The 19,169-nt window shown below is 42.9% G+C and overlaps 2 protein-coding genes across 2 annotated transcripts in view; both read right to left on the bottom strand.

Annotated features, from left to right (window-relative positions):
- The window catches only part of wtip (WT1 interacting protein), a 37,164-nt gene extending 22,259 nt beyond the window's left edge, over positions 1-14,905 (bottom strand). Inside the window, exons 1-2 of the mRNA XM_020639918.3 lie at positions 12,755-14,905; positions 5,747-5,848 (exon numbers count right to left, since the gene is read on the bottom strand). Of these exons, the coding sequence (XP_020495574.2) occupies positions 5,747-5,848; positions 12,755-14,276 (1,624 nt within the window). The 5' untranslated portion in view covers positions 14,277-14,905. The remainder of the gene's footprint in view (positions 1-5,746; positions 5,849-12,754) is intronic.
- Positions 14,906-15,596: 691 nt separating this feature from the next.
- Positions 15,597-18,271, bottom strand: sdr42e1 (short chain dehydrogenase/reductase family 42E, member 1). The gene is made up of 3 exons (XM_020640029.3): positions 18,166-18,271; positions 17,290-17,365; positions 15,597-16,798 (listed from the first exon to the last, which is right to left on the bottom strand). Exons 2-3 carry the CDS (start codon positions 17,349-17,351, stop codon positions 15,700-15,702), a joined length of 1,161 nt encoding a protein of 386 aa, XP_020495685.2. The 5' UTR covers positions 17,352-17,365; positions 18,166-18,271; the 3' UTR covers positions 15,597-15,699.
- Between the last annotated feature and the right edge of the window lie 898 nt (positions 18,272-19,169).

Genomic DNA, 19,169 nt, shown 5'->3' with positions numbered 1-19,169 from the left:
ACTTTTAAAGTGAAAATAAATATCTAGTGTGAAAAGCTCAAACCTACAGCAATGTCATGTATGTCGAAAAGCATCTGGTCTGCCTGTTATTCGTCAGAGGAGGAACTAAACTGCCGGCCAGAAAGGTTAAAATATGATTCAGCTACAAGCTTGTTATAGCTCAGCGCTCACTGACCTCCTTCTAATGACAACACTTGTTTGTACAGATGATGCTGTATGTTCTATCACTACAATTATCTCTCTATACAAAATGATGCAGGCCTCGATATAGCCACCGCAGTATAGTTTCTGTCATGCTTTATTCTTATCATAATCCAATTATTTCTAATATTGCTGCTATAATTAGTGTGCAAGTTACCGTACTGCACGACTCCAGGAACAGAGCAAAGAACTGTGCATTCCCTGTTTTCCAACTTTCTGATTTCCGCTGCCTGGCAGGTGCAACTGGTGGCGGTGAATGATTTGAGAAATTCAAGCCCCTGGGCTCTCTTCTCGTGCCAGAGCTTTCAGAGGCCGCTTGGATTACTGTAACACACCAATGAGTCATCAGCCTTGCGGTTGACAGTCTGCTCATCCAGCCTGAAGCGACGTCTTTTATTATTTTTATACTCTACCTGGAGACGGCATGCTTATTTTCAACCACACACTGCCTCGCAGTTGCACAGATATTGACTGTAGTTGTGAAAAACTCTCAGCGGGGGAGAGTGATGGGTACATGATAAGCAGCAGGGGGACACAAATGTTTGTGTCTGATTGTACTTAAATGTTAGCTGTAAGAGGAGAACCACTGTGGAAAAAAAACAACAACCTGTTGCTTTCACTTTTGGTTGACTACAACTGTAGCAAAAAAGAAACAGATATTTAATCAGGTTGAAAGATAAAATCTGGACCCATCTGACCCTAGACCTCGGAAACCCAGTCCACTTGTGTGTCTGTGTGTGCACATGCATGCCAACAGAGCTCTCTGTGCGTGTGCTGTTTAATGTGCGCCCATCCCTGCAGGCCTGCCCCCTCTGATAAGCAGGTCTGGTACACTTTGTGACTGTCTGATCGAGGTCCTCCAGGGAAGGTCGGCTGAAGTGGAGGGTGGGGGTGGGGGGGTAGTTTGCATTCTTGGCCATTTCATGAAAAAAGGGTGCAACCATGGGAGTAAGCCAAGAGGAGGGCTCAATTATGCATGGTTAAACAAAGCCCAAGGCTACCATGCGAGCTATGTCTCAGCAAACTCTGCCTCGCTCTGGAGCTCCAGACCCCAGGAGGAACCTACTCAAGAGAAGAAGAACAAAAAAAAACTGAAAGAAATATAAAAAAACAAACAGGAATAAAGGAACCTACTAGCTGCTGATAAATCACTAGATTGTGTTATGACAAGTGCAGGCACTTTGAAACTAAACTTCTCAGAGGCCTTCCTTAAAAGAAAACATTCCCATTCACATGAGGTCAAATGATTCATCACAGAGTTTACGTTACAAATAAACCAACTCGAGAGGCAAACTGGCCTGTGAAGCCATCAAAGACGACGACCTGCTCGGAGCACAGACAATGACTAACCCTGGATGTGATTTCTGCACCAAACTCAACAATAATTCTCTCAGGAGCTGTCAGTGATTTTGGTCTAGTGGCCCTTAAAGTTCTTACTAGCATAATGAAGAAAACTTCCCAGCAGTAACACAGTCAGTCTATGTGGGTATTTCAAGTCTTCAGAGGTAAAAAAATAAATAAAAAAATCGGGGGTTTCTCACAAATTATTTTGACAGATGTGTGCTTCGATTTCTCCTAGAAAGCAGATTACTGAGCGTGTAGCTGCTCACTTCTAAATAAACCCTCAAACTTAATCACGACTGTTTAAACAGCCATTACACCTCCAGCAGGTCAGAGGCCACTTTTTCAAAAGCAAAACATCACAACCTCAGCAACTGGACACTCAGCATCTGGCCCCCTCTTTTCTTCAGACACACAATAAATCGGAAAGTATGTGGCTTTGGTTACATGTAAATTATAGGCAGTTCTTCCAGAGCCGGAGGGGGGAGGGCTGGAGGATCAGTATCCATGTGAAGTACAATATATGAATGGAAGCAACCTGGCTAAAAAGCTCTGTCCCAACATCTTCCTCTTGTTTCCCTGGGAAACAGGAGAGGAGGGCTGGGGTCAGGTGACAGGGACGTTCAAAACACACACACACACACACTCACACACACACTATCTATACTGCAAGCTCAAAAACAAATGTAATTACTCATTCAAAGACCACATTATGGCAGCATTTAGGTCTCTTTGGTGTTGTTAATGTGTTTTCTTGCTGCAGACAGAAAGAGTTGAGCTGCTCTGTTATTGTTCTGAACAAACCAGAGGATTTTCTTTTTCAACAAGCAGATGTTATGATACCCGGCTGTAACATCACCTCTGACAGCAGAGCTGATGATGTGCAGTAAAGGATGATTTAGCAGCGGCTAAAGCCTACGGCAAGGTTGTTTGAAACAGCATCTTGAGCAGGGACGGAGGAGGTGGAGACACAAACTGAGGCAGAAACATTGGCACACAATATTCCTACTATATCTCCAGAGAAAATAAGGTACATGTCTGCATGCCCTTTAATGTATCTAAGGCGTCAAAATGTTTAAAGGATAAAAAACCAAAGATTTTCATTCTACTGAAAAGCACTTGAGCAGAAAGTAACGAGCTAACTATGAATCGATTAGCCCTGTTCCTCCACTCGGCGCCCACGTTTTTGACTTCTTAAGTGTTTCAAATATGTGTGGTGCTGTGCTCATTGACGCCTGTTTTTGCTGGCTTGAGAAAATCACAGCTTTGTAGGTGAAGTTAAGATTCAGGGCCAAATATTCCTTGGCAAGAAGTGGAAAAACAGAGAAAGAGAAACTGCTACAAAAAAAAAAAAAACTAAACAAAAGCTTGTATGTGAGTGAGATGAACCAAGTCAACTTTGAGAAGGACAACACCTGATGTAACATTTTCCTAATTCTAATTGCAAGAAGATAACCTCGTAGCAAACACTTCCACAGCTTCACTAAGTATGAGGCATGTCTCAACAGCGGGGAGCAGCACAGTTGCAGGGGGTTTAATAGGGGGTGTGAGGCAAAGATACTGAGTGACATAAAACACAGCGCTTAATGCTGCTACTCTAAAAGCAACAGATGAATAAATATGAATAATAATTATTTGTTCTGCTTATCAACATGGACAGAAGTTTCTGCAGCAGCAGATGTCGTTCTTCTGTGCCTACGTTGATCATGACGTCCTCACTAGGGTTGTAGCGCCATGGTGTTTGTTTTTGTTGTTTATTGTAGTTATTGATGCTGCTGTGGAGACAGCTAAATGTGTCTAACATTCAAGTCCAAGACAAATTTTCCTATGTGAACAATAACGTGTATCATATCTAGAGCTGTGCATTTTTTAATCCCTAAATTAAATTATTAATACCTGAGGGAAATTCGGGTTTACACTCTGTTATTTATAGGGACATGAATCACACACATGCACAAACAGGACCTGTTGACATGCATTAGTGGAGAGATGTCAGAGTGGGGCTAAGCAGAGAGCGCAGTTGGGGGTTTGGTGCCTTGCTCAAGGGCACCTCGGCAGTGCTCGGGGAGTGACCTGGTACCTCTCCAGCTACCAGACCAACTTCCAGATTTGGTCCGCACCAGGACTTGAACCGGTGACCCTCCGGTTCCCAACCCAAGTCCCTACAGACTGAGATACTGCCGCCATCTTCACTTGTCTCACGTTTCTATTCCATTATTCCGTCAACGATTTGATATCACGATGCATCTTTATACATCACAGTGGGTTGCATCCTACATTTTTCCATATTACTGCACAAGGCTACTTTATCATCAGTGAACACAAGCAGTCATATACGTATATATAAATATGATATACAGTATATGTGAAATATACATCATAGACCAAAAATAAATAGATTATAGGCCCAGCCGCTGCTGGAAAAACTACAAGCAACATCAGTACGTAATAATCACTTATGTTCTGTCACTGCATCCATGGAGAATGGTCCACGTCCGCATCACGATGCATCATAGAAACAATTCATATCAACACCCCTAAATGTATCATTTCGTCTCGCAACGTATCACAAATTGCAGTAAATTTGCACTGTATACTCTTTGAAGTCAAAAATTTATCATATCTAACTACAAAGGCAGTATACACTTCTAGTTACAAAGTTTCAAACACTTTGGCAAAACATTGTTCCAAACAAACTTCGGGCGACTTAACACGCCTTAATACTCTGGAGCTTGCCCAAAAAATCATGTAGAGCATCACACTCCTGTGGTCATAGAGTAATCCTGAGACAGCTGTACTTGAGTTAGTAGAGTGTAAACAGGGACTGTCATTAGCCACTGAGGTCACCAACCAATCAGAATTGTTGAATGAGAAAGTGAACAGTTTGGACCTCAGACAAAGAAACTTAACAAAAAAAAAGACTTTTTGACTAAATAAAAGTCCAGGCACACATACGAGACCCACTGAAAATAACCTAGTGACCCACTTTTGGGTCCCGACCCACCAGCTTGGAACCAGTAGTCTACATCGCTCACTAATAGAGAACAAACCATATGACAGATTTTTGTAGGCCAACCCGGAAGTAGCATCTCCATGGGATCTATCGAGAATTCGCCTATTAGATTTTTGCATTGGATTTTGGATCACTGCAGAAAATAAGCTCTGTCTCAAACACATGTTTCTGAAGCGTAGGTGTTTTGCTCAGCAGGATAATCTTCACAGATGAACACCATTTTTATGATGTTTGAAGCGTTAATGCGGCCAACAGAAGTAAAAAGCTAACGTTATGCTAAAGCTAACTACACCACGGTTGGATGATTGTGACGTCACTAGCGTTATGCTTCAGACGATCTCCGATAAACTAATCCACGTAGCTTGATAAATAGTTTACTAACATAATATTCACCTTAACCTAAAGATTAAACCTACAGGAGACATCTCCGACTAGTGAGAGAGTTCCCGGCCTCTGTGTCCGGCGTGATGACCTTTAATGTCCCCGACAAACACTGTAGTCACATTTAGCCACTTGTTAGCGACCGCCTTTTTAAAGACGCATAAAAACTTCAAAATTCACAAGTGGGGGTATTACCTAACGTAGTTTATGTGGTCTAACAAAACGGCAACATCTCTTCAGCTTGTGTTAACCACAGACCTTATTTCAGGCGTCTAACCACAAACCCATTCATAATCCCCGTTGACTTTTAGACGTTAGACCCCATGGCGCTCAAATGCTAACTTACTTCTGGATTTTAGGACTCATTCCTGTGCCCTGTAGATTAGAAAAACATTTTAAAAATCAAGACGTTCATGAAAACAATGTCAAACTGACATGGATGACTGAATCTAGTGAGAGCTCCTGTCTTTTATAAAACTGCAATCATTCATGTAGCAACAGAGTCATCATAACAGATTGAGCTTTTTGTTCTCTTCCAGCCGGTTCATATACAGATTTTGACATTTCAAACCTGCTGACAGCACCACAGAAACGTGAAACACAACAGTCATATTCTACGTTTAAAGTAAAACCCCAGAAAAAAAGCATCAAGGCTGCTGCAACCACAATCCTGTATTTCAGCCCTGGATTCAGTTAGCAACATTTAAGTTTGCTTTGGACGTCACTTTCTCATCCAGCAGGTACTGGAAGCGTCAAACTGGCAAAGTTTCCGCTCACATCCATTGAAATAATTTTTTGGGTTTTACTCACCACAGGAGCAGCAGGTGAAGCAGTTTGTGTGATACAGGTTCCCCATGGCCTGGCAGGCTTGGCTGGCTCCGTACACTCCCTTCCCACATTTGACACAGATACCTGTCAAAGACACAAGGTCAGTTAGCCAATGTGTTGGATCCTGAGCAGAGTAAGAGTAGAAGAGTTTTCTTCATGGAACATGGCAATAAAATGTCAAAGCAATGCACTAATTTATGTGTGCTTATTCACTAATGTTGTGCAAACAAGTTTGATATTGGATGTTAAACTGCCTTACTGCCTTCATTAGTCACAGCTGCTTGTGCACCATTACCATCAATACCATTTTGAACACGCTGCCAGTTTTGATTCCTTTTTTTTTTGGAATGCTGATCAAAAAAGCAACTCTGCCAAACCATGTATGCAAAAAAAAATAAAAAATTATCCTGCAACAAATATATGATCACTGCTGTATTTCTGACTATGTGGATTCAATCTATCGTTCAGACTGCAGCTTTTGAAGACCAACATCACACTGCAAATCAGGAATGTCCAAGTCAAGCTCAGAATCCAAACTCAGCCAACACAACGAGTTGCCACAGCTGCACAGGTGTGCTTTTATTTTAAAGAGGACGCTTCAAATTTGAGTTGGTGTCTTTAGTTCACGTTTAATTTCCTAAAATGATTTCTATTCCTGTAGCAGAAGACCAAAAAAATCCAGCTTACATGTTCTGATGGTCAGGACAGCCTTAAGTGACTTTTATACACACTTCATACATCGGCAGACTCCAACAACTAGAATCGGTTTAAGAGTCCTGACAGATGACGATGATGCTGTTTTCCAATATTCTATTAAATTGAGGCTGTAGAAATTATTTAAGAAATGTTGAGGTCATGAGTCCAAATGTCGATAACTTATAAGCCTTACAATACAGTTCTGACTCTCAGTGTTTCTCTAGTCCATTAAATATTCATAGAAGATAAAGTTGAAACTAAAATCATTGATTATTGTTATTTAGAATGAACTCTGCTCAGAACCTCAGCTTTATCAGGACGCTGCGGTCGTTTGAGCAGAGTTCATCGAAAGTGCTGCCAACATAAACAAACAACCCCATCACTGTAATTAGATTTTTAATTTAAATGTTGCCAACTATGATTGGTGCACATAAATGTGTGACATCATCCTTTTCCAACTGAGCCCCTCCCCCATTAAACCACTGAGCCACAAAAACAGAAGGAACATAAAGCATCTGAGTATCAAAAAAACAAAAACTTTTCCAGCTCTGGTAAAAATGCTGTTTTCTTGTAGGAATCAATGTCTCATTGAAAGAAGCTGATCTAAGAGAAGGGATGCTTGAGGTCTTTGAAATTCAACATGGGTTCAAGTTTGACAAAAGTCAGTGCTCTTTGAAACAATCCAGGGGGGTTCGATGCAAGGGGAATGTATTGGCAAGAAGCTGACGATCCAATACATATCAAAATACAGGATTTACAATGAATGACACTTTATACAACAGATATGTTTATAAGTCATCTAATTGGCCAACAGCTGATCAAGAGAACAGCACTGGGACTTCTCACTTTATGTATCACTCCGCCAAGGTGTTCTAAATACTGTTAATTATGTACAACAGTCTTTGTTTAGACACATCAAGCTCTCGCTGTCAGCAGACCTTTAGTTCACTGATTCATCTATTTCAAGTGTGCAGAAAAATATTTACGTGTTGCTTGGAAACCCTCCAGTTCCCGTGAAGTTGTGAAACTAATTGTGTCAGTGCAGCGTCATCAGTGCAAAGATATTACAAAATAATTCTCGGGTGTTGCAGATTAGTGATGCACTGACCCAAACCAGAGGGACATGCATCACCATCCACAGGTACACAGTACACTTCTTCTTCTCCAACAACAGCCTACACAAACCAGCTTTATAGAGAAGAATGACGCTAATTGAAAAGAAGAAGGGGGGGGGGGAAACGATGGCTTAAAAAGTATTCTGACGCAGCAGCAGCAGCAGACGAACGATCGGCAAACTCTCACACACAAGTCAACCTCCACTGGGGGTCACATTCCTCAGGGAGTGCAGGGTCAAAGCCTGGGTGGGGTGAGTCCAGGGTCACACTGCCTAAAGGACTCAAGATCCTGACAGGGAGCTCTCCCCCCCCCCCCCCCCCTCCAGTTAAATTATATCCTATCTTTGATACAAATATATATCTCCGGATGGTTTTAGAGTAAGGACGCACTCCCTGGCTATCTGAAGCAAATAAATTCTCTTTCCTAACAGCTCTGTGCAGCCTGGGACATCAGCAGACACAGATAAAGGACACAGATAATCAAAGAACCAAACATAGATTACATGTCTTCCCTTTTTACTTAAGATGTTGGCATGAAATAATTCATCAAAATATCAAAAGAATGTATTGATATCACAATAAAACATGCAAAAAGAATAAACAATTCAGCTACTTATTGTCTTGTCTGCTTGATTTCTGAAATGATGAAATATATAATGAAATCCTAACAACACTGAAGATGTAAAAAAAACATGACACATGGGGTCATTCTGATTTATCAGAATAAATTAGATAGGAAGCAACCTGACCATTCTTGTCAATAATAAAACAACTTCAATAGCAGTTAATGTCTTTCTCATGTATCTGTGAAGGGGGGGGAACACAAGGACACATTCAATGACACCACGGCTGTAGAATCGTATACCCGCCTCTTGTAGTCTCTTTTTAAGAAAACCATGCAAACACTGAATAAAAGAACCAAGTCAATTAAACCTGCTGAATTCAAGTCGCATATCATTTAGCAAAATGTGAATGAAATGATTTCTTTGTTCAGGCCTTTTTATTTTAATTTTCCCATTTGGTTTATGCAGCACAAACTGTTAAACTTGAAAATGTTATAATACTGGAGCTCTGGACTGCTTACAATCCGTATACTAGTCTACAAACTTTACTTTGCTGATCACTTGCTGTCATCGTTAACTCCTAATTTCCCCGTTCTCATACAGTATTTAAACTCTAACTCTTAATTGAGTAATGCTTCTTCTTAATTCTAAGTGTGCAGAGTTACTTGGATAAATCTTCTAGACAGAACCGGACTGTGATGCAGGGAACTTCTTGCATGTTTGTATGAGTTTTTTTTTTTAGCTTTTCTGTTTCTGCAACAGGACTCCCCCCCCCCCCCCCCCCCCCCCCATATTTATTTGACAATTAACACTAGATTTGTTTCTGAATGGTACTAGTAAATGCATATGGGATGAGCAGTACACCTTGTAGGCCTACCTTTATTGTACCTTTATATGGACCTAAAAACATTGAATTGAAATCTTTATAGATTATAGTGTGTGATCGTGCCACCTGCTGCACCTGTACATAAACACCAACATGCAACCTTGACACAAAGTTGATGACCAGAAACTCAACATGTTTTAACAAAGATTGACAAGGTCCAAGTCACACATTACACATACAGTATGTCTGAACTCCAACAAGGAAAATCTCTAATTCTCAATTTCTCAGTATTACACAGTTGTCAGCATATGTCGCTAAACTGTAAATGTGAACTGTTATCTGAGGGGGGGGTATAAGTCCATGGTCATGCAATACTGACTGACTGACTTTTGCTTTGACACTCTTCCCAGCGCCTGAACTGAGAAATTATATATTTATGGAGCTACATCAATCTACCTTCATTATTTCTCCTCACTCTCTCTTTTTGCTGCTCTGCGGAAGATTCTTAAATCTTAAAGACTCTCCAGATTTTTGTCAACATGTTCTTTGTCATGCAAAATAAAATAAAAACCTGAAGTATCTTATAAGCGAGGATATGGTTATGGTTTGACAGGACAGAAGGAGATGTCTCTGAAGCTGTCTCTTGTTTTTCATTTTAAAACAGGAAGCTGAATCCCTCATGTGCCAATTTCATAACATGTCCATGTGGCAACAAGGACAGGATGTTGTGTATTCAGTGAGGTTAAAAATAAAATCACTGGATGCACATGCGTCTCTGCAACTTTTAACAAAAACACGGTTCAGCTTTCTCAAAGCATTCCCAACACAGCCGAGTGTGGGCCTGTGAGACCGCTTTTTAAACATCAGACTGATGAGTTTGATGATGAAATAAAAATGGAGTATGAGTTCAGTGTGTCAGTATTAAAGGATGTTGTTATTTCTGAAAGATGAAAATGTTACATGGAGGGTCAAGCGAAGGTTTTCTGACAGGTGATTATGTATATAAATAGTTCTTGATTCATGAAACTTTGACGACCACTTGGCCTGACTTTGTCTTCTCACACCATATAAATAAAACAATGAGTGTAGTTAAGATCTGTCCAACAAATATAACATCTGTAGGGAGAGAAATAGAACCAACAAACTGCTGCACACTATTTAAGAAACCTCTGCACGTCTTCCAGGAGTGTTTCACTCTCTTTCACTGCAACAACAAACATGGCTGTGTATGATAAATCACTGGCAAAGCAGAGTGCAAGACAGTGGACTGACAGCGGCAGGAAGCGTGAAACCCTACGGTGGCAGCCTATTCTAACCAAAAGACAAAACTGAAGATGCTCAGATGAACAGACAAGTCATTTTATATGCTGTGTTTGGGGAGCTACATTGAAAGCATATAGCCCTGAAAGCTAAACTAGCACTTCCAACTTGAAGTTTGATTTATCACAACAGGGAGAAATCGAGTTCTCAGATATAAACAAATAATATAAAATACCCCAATTATCTTAGGAAATGGCAAGAAGTGTCACAGAGACCATCAGTCACCTGTTTCCCTTTAACTATCGAGCTGGAGGTACTGCACCGAGCAGCTATGGTCACTTCTAAAACAACAAAAAGCTCTCAGAGTACTTCAAACATGGTGCAGAAATGCAAAATGTAGCACTCAACTTCACACCAGCCTTTATATCATTAAAGCCTGGAAATAGGGGCCCATTATAGGAGCCCATTATAGGAGAGAGGTCACATCATCCTCTGATGTGACACATCAGAGGATGATGAAGCTTTTAAAACTATAAGCAAGTTTCTCCTTTAATTATACAGCTTATCTTATGTCGGTTGCAATTTGTGCAATAAGAGTGTACGCAGCGTTGAAAGGAAACTGCAGGGACACATGGCAGGGGCAGTGTGCTGTTGCAACAAGTCAGCATGCCGCATGTGTGTGTGTGTGTGTGTGTGTGTGTGTGTGTGTGTGTGTGTGTGTCAGGCATGTGCATGACTACTGCCATTATAATTCTGGGCAGGTGATCAGACTTGACCCCCACCAACTACGTCTGGCCCGCCAGCCAAGATCGTGTGCCAAGTGTCTGGTGTTGCCCGACTCCCCACTGGCTGGTTAATGAAGGGCTTCGCGGGGGGAGTCAGGGTGGGGTGGTGGTGGTGGAGGGGGGGTTGAGAGGAGAGGAGCAAATGGGTGGGGTGGGCTTCCCTCCTTCCCCTCACTCTGCTGCTTGAATCGCAGGCCCTGTATCAGGCCAGCTGTTGATTCACAGCTCCTTCGCCACCACAACAAACAGAAGGCCACACAAGGGCCGGTCAAGCAGAGCCGGGCAGTGTGGGACACTGGCAGAGAGTGCTGCCCCCCCCACTTAGCCCAAAAAAAGACGATCAATTTCTTCACTGTCGCTACGGAAACAGAGCTGTATCCATAGGGGTTTTTGTAAAGAGAGTCTGACTGTATTCTTCTCTTCCTTCCACTCACCATATCTGCCTAATTCCGCCCTCTTTCTCCATTGTCTCTCCTGTTCTTCCTTCTTGCTTTCTTCCTCATCTCTCCTCGTCTTCTATGCCTTTCCTCCTCCTCCTCCTCCTCCTCTCACCTGCTTCTCTGGAACAAATCAACAGCTGTCTACGCCTTGCTCAGAGCAAGTGCACCAGCTATAAAACAAGCCACTGTTCTCCGACTGCAAGCCATTTGTCTGACTGCTGATTCAAAAGGTAGACAGCGACTTCCTCAGCGGGATTTCCATTGGCTGCTGAACCCAACACATTTGGTCTCATAGTTACTTATCGCACACACACACACACAAAAAAAAATCCCTGCAAATGTTATTATTGAAATCTGGCAACAATCCAATAAGCTCCCTCCTCCAGATGGTGCGTTTGCAACAACAAAAAAAAAAATCCAGACCATGTTGCTCTGAATGACCAAAAACTGTCCACTCTGGCAGAACAGAAGGTTCCATTCAGCGAGGTGCAGCGCTGCGCAAATGTTAGCAGTGCCAAGACAGAAATTAGTATTGCCCTGCAAAGCCACTGTTATCAGCCACAGAGGGACCTGTTAGTGTTAGCACTGTGCAAGCTGCTTGCAAACAGACCTTGAAAAGATGACAAGCCTATAAATAACCTCTTCCTGCACTGAAAACACCAGTGAGCACTATTTGTACTATTTCCTCGACTCCCATTTTTGATAGGCACTCGCCTGATTCAGCAAAAGTTACACACAGATATGTCATGCTGCCAGGGCTATTGTGCTGTTGCCATGGATATTTTACTATGATTCCAGTGGAATCAAATGAAACAATAAAGGACTTGCAGTTATCAGCAGAAACCTATTTCTGATCCCTTTCTTTGTGGATTTTTAAATTTGCTCTTTCTGCACATGACTTAAAACATCTGCATGCATAGTTTTCTGAAAGAATCATGCAAACACCTCACAGGTACTTGTGCAGATATACTCTACAAGAACAGGGCAAGGGAAGAACAAGGTGTGTGTGTGTGTGTGTGTGTATGTGTGTTGGGGGGGCATCATTTGCCAACATGATTATTAGACGGTGAATATACTAATTCAATGAAATATGTTCTTTAAGGGCCACAAAACCAATCTGATCCTACACAAAATACACATTGTACAAAGGGGACTTGCGACATGTGGAATAAAAAAAAAGATCTGTGCTCTTTATTCAGCAACAATTTTTGTTTTTGTTTCAATATGGAACTTAATTCATAACTACTAAGTTTTAACAGACCATGAAGGTCATTTGACAACAAACCTGTGAGTAACAGTACCTACCAAAGTACTCCTTTTTCATGTGCATCTCTAACTCCTTCTCCAGCTCCAGGGTGAGGGCCTCCAGCCGTCTCTCCGCTTGGCTCGGCCCGCTCTCCCTGCTGGGGGTCACCACCTGGTAAGGTATCTTGAACCTCTGGCCTGACGTGGCCGCTTTAGACACCCCATAGCTAAACGACAAGGGAGACCCAGCAGCGGTCATCTCCGCAGTCCCTCCTCCTGTCTGTGCCGACTGCTGCTGCTGGGGCTCTGCCACCGCCGAGAGCACCTGCAGATGGAGGCGGTTCTGGATCCCGTTGGAGTCTCCAAACTCCTGTAACAAGGTGTCCTCGTGCAAACCGGTTCCCAGCATCGACGTCCTGGGCGAGGGCAGCTGCTGCAGGTCCGGGTAGGTGCTCATAGACCCCCTGGAGCTGCGGGAACTCCTGGAGCTGTGGCTGGAGATGCTGGAGCGGGGGCTGACCACGCAGTTCGCAGAGGTACCCGGTCTGGCGCTACTACCATCTTGGCTGCAGATGCTCGAACGAGGACTCGGCGCTGGGTGCAAAATCGCCCCCTCCAGGTCATGGTTGCCCCCAGGGCCCCCGTACCTGGAGTCAGAGTAACTTGACCTCGGGCTGGTGGTGAATGAGTACTGGCTGGCCGTGCTGGACCTGGGGCTTGTGTGCCTCTGGTCGTAGCCCATGCTGATGCCGCTGGTCCGGTTGCTGCTCGGCTTGCTGCAGCAGTCGCAGCTGTTGAGGCTGGTCCGGGGGCTGGAGTGTTTACTGGTGTCGCTTGCGGTGCTTGCATAGCTGGATCTGGGACTTAGGACACTGTTGCCCTCGCAGTGAACCAAACTCGACCTGGGGCTTGTATACCTGTCCTGACCCGGCACAACCAAACTGGTGCGCGGGCTGCTGATGCTGGACCTCGGGCTGGCGTGCTTGCTCTGCTCCTGGGAGGACAGGGACGACGCCAGGCTGGACCGGGGGCTGGTGGCGTTGTATCTCCCGTCATGGCTGCTGCTGGTGATGCAGACGCTGTTGCACCTGTTGCCGGGCAGAGGCGCCCCCGGTTTGTTTAGAGGCACCCCGTCGAAGGTGGACCCGGTGCTGTACCTATGGCCCTGCACCTCCAGAGAGTACCTCCTGTGCCTCTCCGACGCGCCCGTGTAGCAAGGTAGAGCCACTTCGGATTTGGTGCAGCAGCCCCCCTCCTCGGTGTAACCTGCGTCTCTCTGAGGGGCGCAGAAATCCACGGGCACGGTCCGGGCGCAGTTCACAGGTCGCACCGGAGCCGCCGTGTACACTTTATTCCCCGTGGTGAAATTCTCCACAGTGTGATGCTGCTGGTGGAGCACAGAGGTGCCATTCATCGGCTTACTTTTACGCTCCGCCGCTACCGGAGCCGAAAAGTCTAAATCAGGGTTTATAACCAAGTCTCTCCTCGCGTTGTACATCCCGTCTTTATACGCGTCGTACAAGGAAAGGTCCTCCATTAACGTGCTGGCCCGGAGTCCCAGATCCTCCTGGTAGTGCTCCATGTTGTGCGAGGAACAAGTTGAGAGTGAGCACCGCGGAGCACTAATTGCATTTCACATGGAAATCAAAACAAAAAAACGCCGCGCTACAGCTCCTCTCTCTCTCTCTCTCTCATTTACAGAAAACCACCAACGTACTCAGAAAGCTCCACCGTGAGCCACATCGTCTTCTTCTTCTGCTTTTCCCCCCTTCCGCCGAAAAAACAAACTCTTTCTCACAGTTTCAGCCGACAGGGGATACGTTTGTCAACTTCAGTTTTTTTGTTAAGTTGAAAGGTCTTTACAGTCAATGGCGCGCTGCGCGGAGGAATTTCCCCTTGTTGGTTTTTCCTCTAGTTTTCGCTTACGGTCACTATGCTGCAAATCAAAGTAAGGTTGGATAATCGCATACGCCATAAATGTCCTGTGTGTTTGAGTCCGAGCCCTCGAAGCGTTTGAGAATCTAAATAAAATGCCGTTTTCCACAGGGGACTTGTTCGCGTCAAAGGAATGCGGGGATGGAGACAGGATGCGCTGCGCCCCTCAGGAATGTGGTTAATGCTGCAGAGAAACAATGATTGCGACCAACTCAGCAAGGGGCTGCCGGCTCTGAAAAGAGAATAGTTTAGAGAGAAGGGGACGTCTGCATTCATCCCTGGCAGACTAAAATACCACACAAAGCACGCCTCACCTGGTCCGACTCCTTTTCCAACCAGATATAAGCTGCAAAGAGAATAATAACTTCAGTTTATACACCTTATCAAGGATGAATGTAGAGCCTACTCGGAGATCATCCTAAATAATGTGTATATCATCCGGGTACTCGTATGTCCTACTGTTTTCAGTTTGGTCCTTAGAGGAATATTATGATGTTGGTAAAGTATCAAATAAATTATTTATAGAAGTGTTAGCTCAGTTTAAGCTGCATTCAATGTTGTAATTGATTCTAAATATATCACTTTAATTAAAGTAAATTAGGCTATTGTGAAAAACAAAACTTCAAATTTGACCCAGATAAGAAAAAGAAATCACACAAACCATGTTTACTTTGTAAGGTTTTATACGTATAGTAATGCTCGGCCAACCACTGTTTAGTCCTTTTCCTAAAACAGCATTAAAAAAAAATGATGCAGAGGCATATTTGGATGTGTTTGATCTGTTAAAAAGTGAACTGAAAGAAGGTACAAAAAATAGGTTTATAAACTATTTGGTAATTTCTTATGGATTGGGGTTACTGTGTAAAAAGTAGAAGGTAAACATGCTCATTTTGTTTTCACTCAGTTTGTCTGTCTGTGACTGAAGCACCTGACAGTACAGAACATTCTGAAATAAAAAAAGTGCACATTGATCTGATCATTTTTAATCATGTAAACAGTGTTGATCTGGAACAGTCTCTGTATTGCTTTTTGAAAACTATCCAATAGATGTTTTTTGCTTTAGCTACTCATCAACTGCCGACAAATGGAAGAAAAGAGAGAGCCACGGCAACAAAGGCAGAAACAAGCAGGATGTCCAGCAGCAATCGACCAAGACTGGAGCTGTGCGGATTCTTCCCATGGCCTCTGCTTCTGAACCATTGCACCACCTCATCCAGGTTGTGCTCCTGGGGCTCGTAACCCAGCTCCACCTTAGCTTTGGCCATGCTGAAGTAATGCGTGACACCGGTTTTATACACCTCTGTGCGTGTCAATAGAGGTTGGAAGTTATAGAAGGGGCCAATGAGGTTGTGGACCATTTCTGTGAGGAAGGCAAAGAAATAGATGAGAGAGATAGGAAGGCGCAGCTTGGGGAAAGGATAACCTAAGCCCTCCACCAGGGGTCTGAAGAATTCAAAGTTGTTGACAGGCCGGCCATCGGAGATGAAATAGGCCTGACCAGCAGAGCGGTGCTGCTTCTCTGAAGTCAGCGCCTCTGCGGCCAGCTCGTGCGCCAACACCAGGTTGTCCACATGGACGAACTCCACCAGGCTGCTGGGGTCCCCGTAAACAAACCTGAAGATCCCTTTCTCAATGTAGCCGACAATCCTGGGCAGGTGCCTCTGCTCACCAGGCCCGTAGATCCCTGCTGGACGCAGTGCGCAGGTTCTTAGCACCCCGGAGCCACCCTCAAGTGCAGCGCCATTAGCCTTTAGCACTGCCATCTCTGCCAGGGACTTGGTCCTGGAGTAGTGATCAGGGTGAAGATGAAGAGGTAGATAAGGGAGGCCTTCGTCCCCGTTCTTTATCTCTTGACCGCCAAACACCACGTTGAAGGTGCTTGTGTAAACCAGTCTGGATACTCCGAGCTCAATGCAAGCCTTCAGGACGTTCTGTGTGCCTTGAACATTCACCGCCTCAATCAGATGGCGGTTTAGCTGCTCCCTGCCCGACATGCCATAGGAGGCGAGGTGCAGTACACAGTCCACGCCAGTGATGGCTTTCTCTACATGTGCATACTCACGTATATCTCCCTGAACAAACACTATGTCCTCTGGCAGCTCCTGGTTGGGAGGGACTGTATCAAACAGAACAACTTTGGTTCCTTTTTGACGCAGGGAGCACGCCAGGCTGCAGGGGGAAACAAATGAGTAAATATGAATACATTTCTGCAAGAGAGTAGCCTAAATTCATGCATTGATTTGATTTGCAAATCTGAAAAGAAGTTGGAATTTATGTCCAGATAAATACAAATGAGTATGAACATATTAAATCCCAACCCCTTCACCATTAGTCTTTCATTGAAAATGATCCCTTCAGCATCCTTTAAATGAACCTAAATTCATTTTCTTATACTTGTCTAAATATATTATATTCACACATATTATCTCTGCCATACAAAATATGAACCTGTGTTAATATTTAATACGTGTTTCTAATTGCATATTTAGAAAGTTTTATATTTTATAGTCTACAAACGTACAAAGGGCTGATCCAACAGAAATAACTTGTACAATAGCGCCACCTTGTGGTAGTAAATTATTATGACAGCACAAAGCAACTGTTCTCATTACCTATTACTGATTGTGGGTGTAGTAGTAACAGTCTGAAATTGCTCTTACCGATAACCAACATATCCACATCCCCCAGTAATCAAAAACGTGTGTGCACGTCCAGCTTCCATTGCAGGTGGTGAATCTGTGAGTTTAAAAAAAGAGAAAACATGTTCGAGATATTCATTTAACAGTTCAACACGTTAGGCTACTAAAGCGAAGATATCGCTAGGCCTTAGAGCTGGGAAATATATCGAGTTTTTAAGATCTATCGATATGTTTTCAAACAAGATATAAGTTAAACAATATCGTTAATATGGATATAGTTTATGTTAAAATAACGTTCTCGAGGTGCCAGGTCACCTTTTTCTCATCTCACTGATGATGACTGACTGTCTGTCCCTCTTCACCCTGCTCCTCCTCTCTCTCTCTTTTATTGTATTTAAGGAAAAAAATTATTTTATAACAGTACTGTTTAAATTCACAAACAGGTAGTTTATTTTCCATGTGTTTTCACTGTTAATAAAATACATATCGCTATATATCGAGTATCGCCATTCAGCTAATCAATATCAAGATATGAGTTTTGGTCCATATCGCCCAGCCCTACTAAGCCTGCATCTTTCGTCTAAAGTTCAAAGCTGACAAGTTGCTCATGTAAGCCCACGAAACACTGAAGGTTTCACACCTCACACAAGAGGAAATCAATATTTTATGAAGAAGAGCTTTTGTTTTATTACTACGCGGTGTGTTAAGAGTACCACAAACATCCATCATTATGAATACAGTATAGGATCTATGTAACTTTTCATAAAGGAGGCTGATTCAGAAGTCATGGCTCATTCACTGGAGTCTTAGAAGCGTTTACATGCACAGAGCACAGCTAAGATACAATCACAGTTTGAGTGAACTTTTGAAGATGAAGTATTTATTCTTAATACTTACCTTATCAGAGGTGAGGTATTTAATGATCAGACTAACAGATGACTGTCACTCGTTGTTATAAAATGTTCTGTAACACCGGTGAACACTTCCTCTTCTTCTACTTCATTTCATTGGCGTTAAAGATGCATGCTGCCACCTAGTGCATCGGAGTGTATAACATCATTTCTTTATCGAAAATTACAATCTCCGTGTTAATTAAGTACCAGTTTATTTTTAGATATGTAAATAAAGCCCTAAGCCTCTATTGTCCCCGAACTCTTTCAGTCCTTAAATGTATGGAGTTAGATCAGTCTCAGTATTTATGAATGCACATGGATTCACAAATGTATTTTGTGATTTACGGGCTATATCAGGGGTGTCCAAAGTGCGGCCCGAGGGCCATTTGCGGCCCTTGAGGGGATTTTTTTGCGGCCCGTGGCTTCAAATGAAGAATCAGAAGATTTTGGCCCGAGGCCTTGATAAAGATTGGCACATTATCTTATTTTTCTTTTTCATGTTAACAAGGGCTGAACAATATTCCTAAAATAGAAAATGTTCAGTAACATGTATGTTGTTGTTTTTAAATCTACAGATTTTACTATTTTCCACATTTTTTGTAAACTATGAAAAAATACTTATGCAAAGTTTTTGCAAACAAGCAGACTGGTGTTTAACCATTTAATGACCTGAGCTAAATGCAGAAAGCTTTTCCAAAAAAATGAACCACTACAGGCTTGATTCTGAGAAAAAAATCTATTAAAGTAGAACGAACAAAATCAAAATATTTGATTTCCTTTTAAAAAAGGGTTTCTTTAGCGAGCCTTTTGATTCTGAGCTACAAAGCTTTACTATTTTTTCAACTATATTTTAAAAAACAAAACCTGTGGCCCGCGAGCGATTGATCCAGATTTCTTTTTGTTGAACTCCAGACATTCTGTGAATCCGTCTGTATTCAATTAAAATACCAGAACGCTTTTAAAACATCCGATATTTAAAAGAAATATAGTTTACATTATTGCCCGGTG

This window comes from Labrus bergylta, chromosome 3 (genome assembly GCF_963930695.1).
Source record: "Labrus bergylta chromosome 3, fLabBer1.1, whole genome shotgun sequence".
Taxonomy (NCBI): domain Eukaryota; kingdom Metazoa; phylum Chordata; class Actinopteri; order Labriformes; family Labridae; genus Labrus; species Labrus bergylta.
Note: the sequence above shows the minus strand (reverse complement) of the source record. Positions and strands in the feature narration are given on the sequence as shown.

Bases quoted from the DNA above. Each gene is read 5' to 3' on its own strand.
- sdr42e1 (XM_020640029.3), bottom strand. From the start codon at position 17,351: ATGGAAGCTGGACGTGCACACACGTTTTTGATTACTGGGGGATGTGGA. The intron at 16,799-17,289 runs GTAAGAGCAATT...TTCCCCCTGCAG, and splicing joins TGTGGATATGTTGGTTATCG to CCTGGCGTGCTCCCTGCGTC.